Source organism: Pseudorasbora parva, chromosome 5 (assembly GCF_024679245.1).
Source record: "Pseudorasbora parva isolate DD20220531a chromosome 5, ASM2467924v1, whole genome shotgun sequence".
Lineage (NCBI taxonomy): Eukaryota > Metazoa > Chordata > Actinopteri > Cypriniformes > Gobionidae > Pseudorasbora > Pseudorasbora parva.
In genome coordinates, this window is record NC_090176.1 from 1,605,791 (window position 1) to 1,623,191 (window position 17,401).

Sequence of the window (17,401 nt, forward strand, 5' to 3'; positions counted from 1 at the left end):
CTGGATCTTACCTAATCTTGGCCTTGTGACCGATGGCCAATTGAATTGTTGATTGTCTAATTATTTTTACATTTCTGTGGGTCCACCTAATGGCAACCTGCCATGCCTCCTCCCAACGAACCCGAGCCGACTCAACCAGTTCAGCTCTGGCGGCTTGCAGGCCTTCACTATAATGGTCTTTTAGGATATCCAAAATATATATAATGGTCTTTTTAGGGTCTCCTTGATCCCGAAATGTGAATTTTTTTGACTACTCCAGACCAGCGAACCCAGCCCTGACCCAAAGGTCACAGCCGGATAATCCTGGCCTAGCATTGCATTCCACCAGGAAATCCTGTTGTTCCCAAATCATAAATATTCAAACACTGCTTCAGAAGCCCATAGACAGAACCCATTTGTGTTCGTTCCAGTATGTCAAGTCTGATGGCTCAGGCCAGGGTTAGGCACTGAAAAATTACAACAGCTCCCCTAAACCTAGCACTCGTCCAGGCAGGTTTGGAATTGGGAGATTGAGCAAAAACACATCCTCCATAAAGTAGACTCAGTACCTAATCAATAACATGGGTAGGTTTAGGATGAGCATTGGTATGGGGTTACATCCTAGTTGCTCCAAGGCTACAGAGACTACAATATCAACCCATCAGTGCTGTAACGGGTAGGGTTAGAGTAAGAAGTGGTTTAGGGATAGGTTAGGTTGCCTGAGTAAAATTAGCCCACCCTCATGTCTCCATGTCTCTATCTATCTACCTAATGGTTCAGGGCTTTTCATACGCTGAAGAGAGAACATATGAAGGAACATGACGTGCAGAGTGACCCGTCTCACACACACACACACACACACCTGTGAGATGAGCAGCTGGCAGGAGGACAGTTCTCGGCTGGTCTCCTCCATCTTGCGATGGCACTCGAGCTGCATGTTCTCCAGCTGCCTGCAGCGCTTCACCATCGACTTCACCTCCGACTTGATCTTACTGATGTACAGCCGCGCCACGGTGAACTCCTCCTCGATCGCACCGCTGATCTCCACCGGCTACACACACACACAGAGAGAGACATACTCATCTGTATCTAAAGGAAAGTGAATTACCATAATGCAGGGGTTCCCAAACGTTATCTGCCACGCCCCCTTTTGTAAAGAGAACAATATTTTCAAGCCCCCCATCTACATGCAATGTTACATCCCTTCATTAGATTACCACTCTATACATTTGTATTAAATAAAATAAATACATTTAAAGGCACAAAATGTAATTTTCCGGCTGCTAGCGGCCACTTATTCAAAACAGGCGTGTCTTGACTCTTGAGTGGGCGGAGCTTATATTCTGCTGTGAGTGCTTCTGCTTCTTCCGCTTGTGTGTGTGTGTGTGTGTAAAACGCAGCACTGTTTTATCCTCTCACACACATCTGAGTGTGTTAAAGTGATGTTATAATGCTACTATGAGCTGCTTGTTGACACTGCAGTGAGCGAGATCATATTAGGCGGTAAAACACGGCACTCTGTGCGGTAAATCAACAACAGCAGATTTAAACAATAAGACTAACTGTGTTGAGCTGGAGAACAATCATTAGTTTCTGTCCATCAATGATCAGTTGCTCACCTGTCTAATAAAATTTGGGATAATATAAGTTCAACGAAATATCTAACACTGTTCTAGTGGTTTTTGAATATTTTAATCTTACATATTGTGCCTTTAAAAATGAATGTTGGTAATCAGACAGTTGACGATAGACACCGACTTCCGTAGTATTGTTCCCCTACCGTCAACTGTCTGATTATTCAGAATATCAGGGTGAACTATCCCTTTAAACTATTAAAACCGAACTCATACAAATGTAAACAACAGAGCAAAACGCACAAGCTTGATTTCTCCATTGCCGACGATGGAGCTGAACTCGCTGAGGTCCTTCATCAGCCCGTTCAACACGTCAGCGATGCGCTTCCTCTGCTGCGAGCTCACTTCCTGCATCTGAGCAAGCTCCGCCTCCAGCTCCATCAGGCTGGCCTAGAAAGCAATGGAAGCAGTGAAAACACGTCCTTCATTTACAGGGTCACGTGAGAATAAAGGCCCTTTCACACTGGACGCGATTTTGACGAGTGAATAATTCACGCAATAGTAAAATTATCAGCTGTGTGTGTAGAGCGCTTCCACACCGAACGCGAATGTGCTGCGGCAAAAAAACAACATTTATTATTTCCGTTTCGATGTTGATTTTTTTTTACTCATTTGTCCAGTTGATGTCACTCAACATTAGCCTTCGCCAGGTGTGGCGTTTCTCATGAGATGACAGCTGGAGGTCCAGTTAAAGCCGTACACCTACAGCTGAGTTTACACACAGCAATAACTTCAATTTTTATATATTGTTGATTTTTTTTCTAAACCTTGCGTCCGCGACTATAGAAAGTGAACGGGCTGCCATCAGTACGTCTGTGGCACTGAAATGTTTGCATTGTGACTGAGCTGGAAACATCTCACTCAACAGGTCTCATTTATAAAACTTTGCGTGGATTTCATCCTAAAAGTGTACATATGTACAAAAGCTAGATTTTGCGTACGCACAAAAAATTCAGATTTATAAAACCGTGTGTACGGTTTATAAACCCCTTTATAAATCACAGCCAGCAGCAGATTGTGCGTACGTGCATCTCCACCCTGACTCCTCCCCCAAATCACCATATATGGAGCTGACAACGCCTAGTTTTACCTCATCTGCATATCATTTGCATGCACATTCCCATCCACGTGACACCATGTTCAACACTATCAAAGGTACAAGACATTGAAAAATATTAGATACGGACTATAAATGCCATTTGTGCCTTACACATTACATTGCTGAATATCATTCAATATCCTTTATATGATGTAGAATAAATATATCAAAATATCCATAAAAACATAAATAAATAGTGTTATTTTAGGCTAATTAAAAATATTTCCGTTCATTTTAAACACTTTAAATCAAATAAAACTCATGCAGTTTTGCTGATAATGTCCCTGAATGAAAGCTCGTTCTCTCCTTATTCTGCCATCGGCGTAGGCGTTCCCATTTAGGTATATGTATTTTTAAGTATATTATTTCCATAATAAGTATCCTAATCCTCCAACAGTGCCAGCAGTGCCATGAAGCATTATTACATACCCGGGTCACCGGAGGATTTATGTTTTTAACATCAGACTGATCGAAAACACCTTGATAAAATCACAGAATTAATTTGTGGGGGGAAATTGAAGACGGAAATGTAATAGTGAACACGTGCTTCTTCAAGACGGTTTTGTAATGAACGCCGTAATAGTTAATAGCTATGACTGATGATGAGTAGCGATTGTGCTTCGACTGTATTTGCTGACTTTGACATTTTATGATATATGTAGCCTACATTAAGGAAAATATTTGGTTTTGACACTGTGTTGTGCAGTTCTCTAGTAAAAGCGTATTTAAAGGGCTTAAGGCAGCGTGCGTCACCATCTTGTGGCTGAGCTGCTCCGCCAGCTGCTTGTTGTGCAGGCTCTTCTCCTCCACCTCCTGGCTCTTCTGGTCGTAGTTAACCGCCAGCTCCTCCAGCGCCTGCAGCACCTCCCGCACCTCCGCCTTAGCGCTCTCGCTCTCCATCTGCAGCCGGCCCAGCTCCGTCTGAACCTTATCGCTGTCTCCACGCGTGGACGCCAGCAGCTGCAACACCAACAACAGCAGCCATTTATATCATCCCAATATCCCTCACAACTTCCCCCTCGTGACAGACTAAACCGGGCTGGATGAGCCACGCTTCGGGTCTTTAGGAATAGCAAATAATCGAATGAAAGTCAGTCTTGTCTGGGATTGACCCGTGCGAGCTGATGCTGGACAGAAGTTATTTACTTAATGCAAATGTCAAGCATGTAGATTGAATGGATTTTATAAACTTTAATGGTCTCCTCGCACTAGGAAAGTTATGGGACTGCATCATTAGATCCTTAATATTAAAGCTGTTTGCTGTTTGGTTTGTGTTTATTGGTTTTGATTAAAAATCTGGTGTTCACTAGTATTTTTCACGCAATAATTGTAAATATTGCAATGAAAAGTTTGAATCTCAGGGTTTTCAGCCCTGTTGCCATCCCTAATTTGCAGCTCATGCTAATTTAACGTCTGCATCCCGTAATCTCTCATTTTATTGATCTACTGAAATGCCAAAGGGTCTATTTTTGGCCAGATCACTGAATTATCTGGAGAACTGCAACAGTGTGTGCTGACTTATCTTGTTTTGTAAAAATAAAAATGGTTTGGCACCTGTATTTAAACTGTTGTTGGGATGTGCATGCCTTCAACAATTATAATAATAACAGCTGAACAGGACAGGTACAAATGTGACCTCTGACCTCATCCTGATCCAGAATCTGCTCCTTTAGCTTCTCTGAAAGCTGACACTGGAGATTGATCTCATCATCCTAGAAAACACACACACACACACACATCATTAAATTCCTGTTTTGCATCTACATACTGTAGTCTGATATTGATCTGATAGATGACACCTGGTGCAGTGAGCCTTGATTTGCTGAGCTGCACTGCAAAAAATGCTCTTCTTACTCAGTATTTTTGTCTTGTTTCTAGTCCAAACATCTAAAAACTCTTACAAGAAACATTTACTAGACAAGCAAAAGTAATTGTCTTGTTTTGGGGGAAAATAGCTCTAAATGAAGAGAGTTTTTGCTTAAAATAAGATAAATAATCTGCCAATGGGGTGAGAAAAATAATCTTGTTTTCTGTTTGAGTTAAGATTATTTTTCTCACCCCATTGGCAGATTATTGCTGCCTTCACGTGCTTTCGGAATTATCGTAAATACGAGTTTTCGAGGTAAAAAATGCACATGAACGCCCTCTGATGTCGTGTTTACCACTGGGAAGTTCAGAAATAATTTTGATACCCAAGTTCCCGAGATGGGCGTGGCATAAGCGTTCTAAATGGCGGATGGGAGACGAGTTTCTGCTGTGGCAGGTGTTTTATTCGCTTTTTTCCCACAACAATTTCATTGTCTTGTCTTGTCCGTAAAAAAGTACATTTTTACATAAATCAATAAGCATTTGAAGCATATCTTGTATTTTAAACACATCGAAATTCGCATCTAGTTGACAGTCATTCCAGAATAGTGAGCAAGATGACTATATAGATAGTGTGGTAAAGCAGCTCTACAAAAGGATCAGGTATGGCTGAAAACGATTGCCAGTTGAGTCTTTAAGCAGCCTTTATTGTCTACATTATGCCTTTATTGTGAATGTGATTATAAACGATATGCTTTCGTGTTGTACTGCTGTGTTTGCCAGTATGATTTTTCTGGGATGTTAAAATAACATTTTCCAAAGACGCACACATGAATGAACCTTGTCACAGGTTCAGGGTGTGACACTGGCTCTTCCTGTTGTTTGTCCTGTCCTGTCATTTCTCTGCAGCTCGTGATTGGATAATGAGCTGATCATGAGCTGATATCCCACACCTGTCACTCGTTCCCTCTACCCTTTATTTGCCCAGCTGTGTCTACCTCTTGTTGTCAGTTGAACATATGCTATGTCGTGTGAACGTCTCATGTTCTGTGTTCCCGTGCATGTGTTCTGTTATTACCTGCTGACTTTTGTGTTCAGGAACCTTAAGACGAGGAGTTAGTAGCAAGATTGAGTCACTTGCTGAGCCAGGACTTGTCTTTTGGTGCTACGACCTGCCTCCTCTTCTTGCAAGCTTGCTTATGTTTGTGCTGTGCGCACGGGAACCACCGTCAGAGAGAACACAGCTTTTGTTCTGTCACACTGAGACTGCTTATGTTCTGTCCTTCAGTTCCCTAATAAACTTTTTTTTCCTCACGATCATCCCAGCATTTGAGTCCTCCTATTTCTGAGTTCCCTGACAAACCTGGCGTCCTCCATTCTCTCCGACAACAAAGCGCCTGAACACAACAAGCTCGTAATCACGACTTCTGAAGTGGGAAGTAGGAAACTTCCGATAACACGTGAAAGTGGCATATTTAGCTTATTTTAAGGAAAAACTCTCTTGAGTTATTTCCCCCAAAACAAGACAAAAACTTTTGCTTGTCTAGTAAATGTTTCTTAATGTAAGAGTTTAGATGTTTGGACTTAAAACAAGACAAACACACTAAGTAAGAAAAGCCTTTATTGCAGTGATACTGTGACGAGCGAGCGCTCACCTTATCGTCCAGCTGCCGGTAGAGTTTGCGGATCTCCTCCTCATATTTCTGCCGCTCTTCCTCCGAGATCCGCACCACGATAGAGGAGGAGTCCAAGTCTCTCTCCCGCTCGCGCTGGCGCTCCGACGGCCTCTCGTTATCCAGAGACGTCTCTTCGCTGACGTCAAGCTTCACCACATCAGCATCTGCCTGCTCCGTCTCTGGCACATTCTCTCCTGTGGAGAACACACCAACAGAACATCAACACACAGGCTGGGTTAGGGGCTTTCAATTGATATTTGAGTGAGGATACCGGAAGGGATATGATCTAATTACATCAGACACATAATGTTAAAAGAAATATCACCTCAGAGCTTACATAACCTTAGACATGTTACTGAAGAATCCATGAACAGCCTGTGCCTTCGACAAACGGCATATCAGCAGAAGGAGTGGCACAACATTGAAATACTAGGAATTTCATACTATTTTCTAATTATTAAACCAAAAAAAACCCACAAGTAGTAACCGAGAATACTGTCTAACACTTGATGACTGCTCCGTCAAGCCCTCGTCGTCAGTGAGGAACCTGGGTGTGCTCTTTGATACCAATCTTTCATTTGAAAGCCACGTTTCTAGCATCTGTAAAACCACATTCTACCATCTTAAAAATATATCTAAGTTACGGCACATGCTTTCAATGCAAAATGCTGAACAGTTAGTACATGCGTTCATGAGCTCAAGGCTAGATTATTGTAATGCTCTACTGGGTGGTTGCCCTGCTCGCTTAATAAACAAACTCCAGCTGATAGATAGATAGATAGATAGATAGATAGATAGATAGATAGATAGATAGATAGATAGATAGATAGATAGATAGATAGATAGATAGATAGATAGATAGATAGATAGATAGATAGATAGATAGATAGATAGATAGATAGATAGATAGATAGATAGATAGATAGATAGATAGATTATTGTAATGCTCTACTGGGTGGTTGCCCTGCTCGCTTAATAAACAAACTCCAGCTGATAGATAGATAGATAGATAGATAGATAGATAGATAGATAGATAGATAGATAGATAGATAGATAGATAGATAGATAGATAGATAGATAGATAGATAGATAGATAGATAGATAGATAGATAGATAGATAGATAGATAGATAGATAGATAGATAGATAGATAGATAGATAGATAGATAGATAGATAGATAGATAGATAGATAGATAGATAGATAGATAGATAGATAGATAGATAGATAGATAGATAGATAGATAGATAGATAGATAGATAGATAGATAGATAGATAGATAGATAGATAGATAGATAGATAGATAGATAGATAGATAGATAGATAGATAGATAGATAGATAGATAGATAGATAGATAGATAGATAGATAGATAGATAGACAGATAGATAGATAGATAGATAGATAGATAGATAGATAGATAGATAGATAGATAGATAGATAGATAGATTATTGTAATGCTCTACTGGGTGGTTGCCCTGCTCGCTTAATAAACAAACTCCAGCTGATAGATAGATAGATAGATAGATAGATAGATAGATAGATAGATAGATAGATAGATAGATAGATAGATAGACAGATAGATAGATAGATAGATAGATAGATAGATAGATAGATAGATAGATAGATAGATAGATAGATAGATAGATAGATAGATAGATAGATAGATAGATAGATAGACAGATAGATAGATAGATAGATAGATAGATAGATAGATAGATAGATAGATAGATAGATAGATAGATTATTGTAATGCTCTACTGGGTGGTTGCCCTGCTCGCTTAATAAACAAACTCCAGCTGGTCCAAACCGCAGCAGCTCGAGTTCTTACTAGAACCAGGAAGTATGATCATATTAGTCCAGTTCTGTCAACACTGCACTGGCTCCCTATTAAACATCGCATACATTTTAAAATCTTGCTTATTACTCAAAGCACTAAATAGTTTAGCTCCAGTACTTAAGCGAGCTCTTAACGCATTATACTCCATCACGTCTATTGCGGTCTCAAAACTCTGGCCAGTTGATAATACCTAGAATATCTAAATCAACTGCAGGCGGTCGATCCTTTTCCTATTTAGCTCCTAAACTCTGGAACAGTCTTCCCAGCATTGTTCGGGAAGCAGACACACTAGAATGAGAAACCATCTTAGGCCATGTCACACACTAATACATTTGAAAAACGCATCTTTTTTCTCTGTTTTGAGAGTTTCACAATCCACACTGAGATCGTGTTTTATTAACAAAAGAAAGGTTTTTGAAAACGCTCTGCAAAATGGATACATTTGGAGACGCTGTTGTCACGTTGTAGTGTGGACTGTAAAGACGGAGGTATTGAAAATGATGATGCATGTTTAGTCATGTAACCGAGAGATATCATAGAAGAAGGTAATGCTTGTTCATGGGCGTCGGATCCATTGTGTGTGTGTGTGGGACAAGACCTATCCACTTTTTACAACCAATGATATTCAGCACATGTCTGTTTACTCCTAACCGAGAAACACTTACTATTAAACACGTTAGATGCTTCATTTCCACTTTTTTAATGTTTTCTCAGTTGTTATTGAAAATAAATGCCTTTTCGGTCTGATATGTGATGGGGAAAGGGAGTAGAGCGAGTTCAGGAAAAACCTTGGATCCATTTGCATCAAAACTTGCTGCCATGAGTCTCATTCCTACACTATCGCCACAGTAAATAACTCAGAGATTTCCATATGTTTTGTCTGGCCCAATCAATCGTTTAGCAAACAGCGGTATATTTGTATTTAAAGTAAATGAAATCTGACATAACGGCGGTAAAACAATTCTGAGAGGACCCAAGCACTTTTTATTTGCTTCCGGCGCCCATGCGCATGTTTAGTCATGTAACCGATAGATCTTAGTGTTTATATCGATATTGTGCCTGTTGTGTCCTGTTCACTTCCACACAGATGCTAAAATGCGTTACTTTGCACACTCTTAATTTCGCAGTCTTGCAAAGCTGACAGAACATTTACTCACATTTGCTGTCCTGCGGCAACACATGAGAGGAGTTTAGTTGTAGACCAAACACAGAGCAGACGCATCAGTGAATGCTGAGAGATTTTGCTCAGTATTATGATCCTGTCAGAAGAATAGCGTGAGAACTTTATGAAGTCCGTACCATCTCAGTGAGATTTCAGGAGGGTTTACACATGCGCCGTGAGGCCAGTTTGGCGCTTCTGACGTTTCAGTGTGGATGAGAAACTTTTGGAAAACACTTGAAGGTTGGACGGAGAGCGTTTTAAAATGATAACTCCTTTTTCAAATCTATCCGGATTAAGTAGACGTAGCCTTAGTGTAAATCCCTTATCAATCCCACTGCTCTGCATATTTTGTGTCTTTTCTCGGACACTCAGTTCAGTTCTTTCTCTCTTCTAAGAGCTGCTGATCTTAATTTTAGAGAGTTGCGTCATCCCGAGGTAAGCGGGGTCAGTTTCGCTCAGTCTCCAGGTCAATCAGCTCTGACCACAACACTGGCCTCTTCCACCAGCAGTTCAGGAGACCGTAGCACAGACCCCAACATCTGACTGGTCAAATTTACGCTGAAATTTGTAATCACACTGACACATTGTAAAGTTAGTATATGAATCGAACTGACTTGAGTCATCAGAGCAGAGCAAAGGCTCACCGCTGCGCCAGCGCCGCAGCTCCAGCTCCAGCCTCTGGATGGTGTCCCTCAAACTCTTGCTCTTCTCCTTCTCCTTCTCATACTTCCTCTTCCACTGCTCAGCCGTCAGCTCCAGGTTAATGGAGGCCGAGTTCTTGATGGTCTTAGCACTGCAACACACACACACAAGGGTCTTAGTCTCATAAATCACTGCATTGCAATTACCTTCCTACTCACCACAACTGTCTGCAATTCAACCTAAAATCAGCCATTGACACTCAAAAGCATTGAGCGCTTTCACACAGCAGTTCCAGGGTCAGTACACTGCTCTTCTTACTCAGTATTTTTGTCTTGTTTCTAGTCCAGACATCTGACAATTCTTAAAACAAGAAGTATTAATAGACAAGCAAAAGTAATCGTCTTGTTTTGGGAAAAATGCACTTTTGCTGATTAGATAATCTAACTGTTATCATAAGCACAATTATTATCTGATTGATTGTTCACCTTTAAGAGGAAGACTACGATCATTCAGGCTTCAGTCCCATTAGCCCACCCCTGGATATGACTAAAATATATAGTTTTTCCCAAATTAACAGTTTTTTTATGCAAGTCTAACAGCATATTATTCACCTAGTCTACTACAGAAATTATACGAACAAATCAAAAGATAAAAATGAAACACTGCTTCACTGTTATCATAATTAAAGCTACTGAAGTTATTTAGAGGAGTGAGGGATTTTCTCTGTCTTGTTGTTTGATTAACATTAATGACAGACGGCAGCAGGAATATTAGGCTACTGTCACTTTAAGACCGAAGGTACACTTTCCCAACTGTTTATGTTCATTTAAGACATAATAGACTGTGTTTATGCGATACTCTGCGGCATTTGGCCATATTTCTGTGTGTGTATTTGACCATTTACGCACCCGAAGCTCAAAGTATACTCTGCCTTTGGCTCCGTCTCGGCACAGAGAAAGCTTCTTGCGCTTCAATAACTCTCTTTAACGCCAAGCACGTCCTGAAGTAGACTTCCTTTTAGGACTGTCACGTTACAGGCTTTGACTGATTTCGACATTAAGCTTGGAGGAAGAACTAAAGAGCACTGCTGTCAAGGAAAGTAAAGCAATAGCCATGTTTTCATAATCGTTGGAAACTGAAATTGAAACTAAACTTTGGTTAAAGCTACACTGTGTAACTTTTTTAGTTTATTCTTCGCTAAAAACACTTCTTTCAAAAATATATGTGCTCATTAATGTATATTTACTTCTTTCAAGTAATAAAGTATTCTCGTAAGTTTATAATATGCCATTGAAAATACATACGGGTGAGGGGTTCGAATGCCGGCCGCCATGTTGCTCCTCCATCTTACAAGTACATTAGCCAAAGAGGGACATACCCGTAAATTCAAGCTTCGCCTTTCGTGTTTTAACACTCGTCGCACCGTGTCGAATGTGAAGAGGAGGATTGCTTAAGACTGCTATATGAACATATATATGATAAAAGTTACTTTACTAAGATTAGCTTGCATTCTTCTGGGAACCTGATAGCTGATTTTAGCAATGAAAGGGTAAAAAAATAACGAAAATGTAACTATTATTCATTTTACATAGATGTCATAACCTACATGATAACTGACCAATTAAATAACTGCAAATTATAAGTAACCTCATCACAACACTCAGGGACGAGGTCGAACTGGAAGCCGTGTTAATCTTGGACTAAATCGGCCACCGTAGGAGTTAAAACGAAATGAGAATTGAGAGGAACAGAAACTATTATTCACTGGATGGTCATAAACCTTTACACCGTTAGATGGGGGAAAATATCACACAGTGGAGCTTTAATCACGCGACCCTAGAGCATTTATCAGTATGTAACTGAAGTATTACTGTTCGATCTAGAGATTTCTTCCCTGGTTTTACTAAAGTGTGGCCACATTGTACCATTTCATTCCCTCGCTTTAACTGAACTAAAACAAGAGAAGGAGTCATTTCATTGTGGGGGGCAGACAGTAAATTGGTGTGGTGTGATGTGTGGTGTGATGTGTGCTGAGGTACCGCTGTCCGAACATCAGCGTGGATTTGGTCTCGGCGTCGTTGTAGCTGGAGGGAGAGCAGCAGATGAACATGGTGGTGCGGCAGTTTCCTCCCAGAGAGTCCTGCAGGATCCGCGTCATCTTACTGTCACGGTACGGCACGTGAGTCTTCTGCTCACACACACGAGGGACGGCCGGTGAGAACAAACACAAGTGTGTGTGTGTGTGTGTGTGTGTGCGTGTGTGAGCGCACTTACCGTTCCTTCAGCGAGAGCAGAGATGACGTTTCCGAGAGAAGACAGAGATTTATTGATGTTTTTGGCTTCGTCCAGAACCGCTCCAGCCGCACCCGTCTTACTGACCTGTGAAGATACGACACAAGCTTAACTCGTCTGCAGTTCGGACAGATCTTTCCAGGCATCAGGGACGTCGTTAGGCCTGTTTCAGTGGGGCTGAAGCTACCCCAATGTTCCCAAGCCCGCCTAAATGATAATAAGGACAACAACGAACGGTTCTGAATCAGCGGATTGATTCATGATTTGGATCGCGTGTCAAACTGCTGAAATCACGTGACATTGGCGATCCAATCATGAATCGATTCACTGACTCATAACCGTTTGAATCTTTATTTGAGGATTGAACACAAACGCGGAAGAGAAGCCAATGCTGAATAAAGTCGTAGTTTTTGTTATTTTTGGACCCAAATGTATTTTGGATGCTTCAAGAGACTCTAATTAACCCACTGATGTCTCATATGGACTACTGTGATGATGTTTTTATTCCCTTTCTGGACATGGACAGTATAGTGTGCATACACTTGCATACGCTCTCGGACTAAATATAAAATATCTTAAACTGTGTGTGAAGATGAACGGAGGTCTTACGGGTGTGGAGCGACATTAGGGGGAGGAGTTAATGACAGACATTTCATTTCTAGCTGAACTAACCCTTTAATGGCCGTTATATTTTCATTTTATTATTATAAACACGCTGGTTTATCCCGCAAACTGCCCTTTGTCTCTCTAGGTTATTTCTCTTTAAAGAAAGGAAAGTCAGTAGGGTCCAGTGTTGTGTGTGACCCCACACTGATCCACCAAAGCGAGTCAGGTGTGGAGAGACAGACCTTCTCACTGCCAGCCAGATCCACCAGGTAGAGTTTCCCGCAGAGCTTCTGCTCCGTCTCCACGTGCTCCTGCTTGATGTTGATCAGGAAGATGCTGTGACTGCGAGAGCTGTGCTCGTTCATATCTGACCACAGGACAACGGCACATTACTCTTCAGTCACAAACACTCGACTCATTTAAACGGTTCTGAAAAGATGTCTCGTGCTATGATTCTCCACACCTCAAGGGGATCTAAGGGAGGTTTCTGAAGGAAAAGATATCCTTTACGAGAGACGAGCAAACGCTGCAGAAAATGCTCTTCTTACTCAGTATTTTTGTCTTGTTTCTAGTCCAAATATCTAACAATTCTTAAAACAAGAAACATTTACTAGACAAGCAAAAGTAATTGTCTTGTTTTTGGGGAAAATAACTCAAAATGAAGAGAGTTTTTCCTTAAAATAAGATAAATAATCTGCCAATGGGGTGAGAAAAATAATCTTGTTTTCTGTTTGAATTAAGATTATTTTTCTCACCCCATTGGCAGATTATTTATCTTATTTTAAGCAAAAACTCTCTTCATTTTGAGTTATTTTTCCCCAAAACAGGACAATAATTTTAACTTGTCTAGTAAATGTTTCTTAATGTAAGATTTTGTAGATGTTTGGACTAGAAACAAGACAAAAATACTGAGGAAGAAGAGCATTTTTTCCAGTGTATTCTTTAAGCCTTTAAATATATTCTTCTCTACTCTTATGAACACCAGGATACCCTTTCTTTATACATGTGACCAAAATAAGAGAATCTCAACATCTGAGCACTCACTGGTGACGGCGACGTGCCGGTTGGACTTCCCCTCGTCGATGACGTCCATGACCTCTTCCGGACTGGACACGAAGCGCTCAGTGCAGCCCTGACAGCACACACACTTCATTAGCACTGACAGAAAGATTAACACTCTCACTACACATGCATCTGGAGGCCGGGATCAGTCACCTTCACGTAAGGGACGCGGTTCTTATCCTCATGCACAGACAGGTTGGTCTTCGTGACTAAAGAGGAAAGAAACACAACCAGGAATATTAACACACTGCAAAACATGCTCTTCTTACTCAGTCCTTCTGTTTCGTTTATAGTCTAAATATCTAACAATTCTTAAATCAAGATGCATTTACTAGATCAGTAAAACCACAGAAGATCATTTTTCTTGTTTTGTTGAAAATAAAAGTGAGTTTTTGCTTAAAACAGGCAAAATGATCTGCCAATGGGGTGAGAAAAATAATCTTATTTCTCTTTGAGACGGAGACAAGAAACAAGATTTCAATCAGGAATATGATTATTTTTCTCATTTTGCCTGTTTTAAGCAAAAAACTCACTTCATTTAGATTTTATTTTCAACAAAACAAGAAAAATGATCTCATGTTGTTTTACTGATCTAGTAAATGCATCTTGATTTAAGAATTGTTAGATATTTAGACTGGAAACGAGACACAATGACTGAGGAAGAGCATTGTTTGCAGTGTACAGTGCACTATTTTGTCATCTACAAACCGTCCAGAAGATCCCGGATCTTCTCCATGTAGATCTCGAAGTAGGACACCTGAGGAAAGCAGACAGTGGTTGTGAGAGGTTTAGGTCAGGTTTATCACAGGACTGTCCGTGTCCCGTCCGCTCGCTCTCTGTACCTTAATGTGGAACTCCAGGTTCTCATCCATGGAGAAGATGTGGTTGAAGATGTCCTCAGCGATGCGGGGAATGATGCCCATCTGCTGCGGGTCGTGGAGGTTTCCCTGAAATCAGCACAGTAACTGAGTTCAGCTGGAGTCCCATTGTAAAGATCATAATTATTAAATGAGATAATCATCGCTCAGCTCTCATATAATAGCGTCAGCTATTAGGACAGCTAAACAGACGGATGTTTTTACTGCATATATTCGTGTGCATTGTGTATTATTCATTATAGATGCATACAGATAAAGACCTGCACACATGACTTCTGCTGAACAGTGACATTCAAAACACTTTTAATGGTTATGTTTTACATGCACTGCAAAAAATGCTCTTCTTACTCAGTATTTCTGTCTCGATTCTAGTCAAAATATCTACAAATTCTTATATTAAGAAACATTTACTAGAAAAGTACAAATTATTGTCTTGTTTTGTGAAAAATAACTCAAAATGAAGAGAGTTTTTGCTTAAAATAAGATCAATAATCTGCCAATGGGGTGAGAAAAATAATCTTGTTTTCTGTTTGAATTAAGATTATTTTTCTCACCCCATTGGCAGATTATTGATCTTATTTTAAGCAAAAACTCTCTTCATTTTGAGTTATTTTTCCCCAAACAAGAATACTAAGTAAGGAAAGCATTTTTCCTTTTTGTCTTTTTTCCTGCTTTTGTGTGGTTTTGCTATTTTTATTATGTAAAAAAGGCAAAACCACGCAAAGACCTGAGTAGTCAGGGTCCAAAATGAGCTCTCTGCCACTCGGTGGACCTAAAATAGTGTAATAATGCCAAAAGTGTAATCCATTGTACCTCCATGGTGTGAGTCTTCCCAGAGGAGGTCTGTCCATAGGCAAAGATGGTGCCGTTGTAACCGCCCAGCACATCTACACACACACACACACAGCATTACAGAACGGATGCAGCATCCCTAAAGATGGGCTTACACTATTAGACTGGCAAACATTATCCTTCAGTTCAGATGTCATCAGGGGTGTGTGGTTTATATCATCTAAAGCACTATTCGCACGGGACTAGTGTTATCTACGCCCCTCTGTGCTTTAGAAATGACTCCCACAAAGCCTGTGATTTTACTCGAATTTACTGCCTTATCTCCCGGATATGATGTCAAGACTTGTAAATGTATTTTCGTTATAGATATAGCTGCATGAAATCATAAACAGTCATATGTATCGATATCGTTTTGATAGTTTTATAGTAATGAAAATAATTTCGTTCAGTTAGAGAACAGACGCTAGAGTTAAACTGCCCTGAGCTCAGACCAGCGGCAGGAGTCAGATTTCATTCATCGCGAGTGAGAAGCTGACGATATACGGCGGAAGATTCAGATAAATGTAAAAGCGGACATTTAAGCGAGCTTGTCATTGTCCTGTTCTGTTCTGTTCTTCATTAAGAATAGATGTTAATGTTAATATTAAACACAGCATTCAATCAGTTTGCTCCCAAATTGGAACTCATTAAAGTGAAAGTGTAATCTGTGCGGGAACTCATAACGGTGCGCATTAAAGATAAAGAAATGAAAAATAAACCTTGCAAAAATTATATTTGATCCGCCTAATCCTGGCCAAATCACAGAGATGCCGAATCGCAAGGGACTACTATCATCACAGGACCTCGTGTTCAGCGAAATATGGCAGGTCATTTAATAATGTACCGGTAATTTAGTAAGGGGAGGGGAATTTTTACTTTACAGATTACCGACATGGCCGATTCGCACGGCATTGAGATCACAGACGTTCTCTGCAAATCAGCAGAGGTCCAGATAACACTAGTCCTGTGTGAATGGGGATAATGACAGCGGTTCCCAACCAGGTTCCTGGAGGCCCACCAACACTGCTCATCCGGCACGTCTCCTCAAGCAAACACACCCGATTCATTCATCAGCTCATTAGTAGTGATGTGGACGAGTCAGACAAAGGAGACGGTGCGGTGTGTGTTGGTGAACCACAGGTCTATGATTATATCGTGATTGTTGATCTGACAAACACACCGACAGAGCACACACACACACACTACGTGATGTAGTCTAGGTTAAACTAGTGCAGTTGAGCACACACTGTGTGATTTACTCTGTTAAAATGATTTATAAGGCCCTTAAAATGACCAAGATGAGGTGCCCAAATCCCTCTGTGTGTCTAATATATTTAAATAATGTAATATAGTTCATCAGTATCACATGAAGACTGCTGTTTTCTCCAACTATCAGCATGATTACAAATGTGATATTCATTTTATACAACAGCTTAAAAATAAAGAAGTTAATATTAAGGGACTTGCACTTTTAGACACAAATATTGGCTGTTCTTGGTCTATTTCACTAATAAAAATAAGTTACAAACAAAGTCACACGAGTCTCTGAGCGACACTGCGGTGTTTCATTACTGACTGAACGAATCGGTTGAGTGAATGATTCAATGACTCACTCATTAAAACAGTCAAATGCTTCGTTTCTGAATGAATCGGCTGTTTAAATGAATCGGTTGAGTGAATGATTCAATGACTCACTCAGTAAGAGAGTCAAATGCTTTGTTCCTGAATGAATCAGCTGTTTAAATGAATCGGTTAAGTGAATGATTCAATGACTCACACATTAAAAAGTCAAATGCTTCGTTTCTGAATGAATCGGCTGTTTAAATTAATTGGTTAAGTGAATGATTCAATGACTCACACATTAAAAAGTAAAATGCTTCCTTCCTGAATGAATCGG

General features: G+C 40.4%; 1 protein-coding gene across 2 annotated transcripts in view; it reads right to left on the reverse strand.

The window, feature by feature from the left end:
- The window catches only part of kif5aa (kinesin family member 5A, a), a 40,363-nt gene that overhangs the window by 20,408 nt on the left and 2,554 nt on the right, over positions 1 to 17,401 (reverse strand). Inside the window, exons 3-16 of one of the 2 annotated variants that reach the window (XM_067442983.1) lie at positions 15,487 to 15,560; positions 14,638 to 14,742; positions 14,504 to 14,552; positions 13,949 to 14,004; positions 13,778 to 13,865; positions 12,976 to 13,100; positions 12,110 to 12,214; positions 11,875 to 12,023; positions 9,808 to 9,986; positions 6,174 to 6,388; positions 4,356 to 4,424; positions 3,466 to 3,672; positions 1,857 to 2,003; positions 842 to 1,030 (exon numbers count right to left, since the gene is read on the reverse strand). In XM_067442983.1, the coding sequence (XP_067299084.1) occupies positions 842 to 1,030; positions 1,857 to 2,003; positions 3,466 to 3,672; positions 4,356 to 4,424; positions 6,174 to 6,388; positions 9,808 to 9,986; positions 11,875 to 12,023; positions 12,110 to 12,214; positions 12,976 to 13,100; positions 13,778 to 13,865; positions 13,949 to 14,004; positions 14,504 to 14,552; positions 14,638 to 14,742; positions 15,487 to 15,560 (1,757 nt within the window). The remainder of the gene's footprint in view (positions 1 to 841; positions 1,031 to 1,856; positions 2,004 to 3,465; positions 3,673 to 4,355; positions 4,425 to 6,173; positions 6,389 to 9,807; positions 9,987 to 11,874; positions 12,024 to 12,109; positions 12,215 to 12,975; positions 13,101 to 13,777; positions 13,866 to 13,948; positions 14,005 to 14,503; positions 14,553 to 14,637; positions 14,743 to 15,486; positions 15,561 to 17,401) is intronic. The other variant, XM_067442984.1, reaches the window with a different exon arrangement.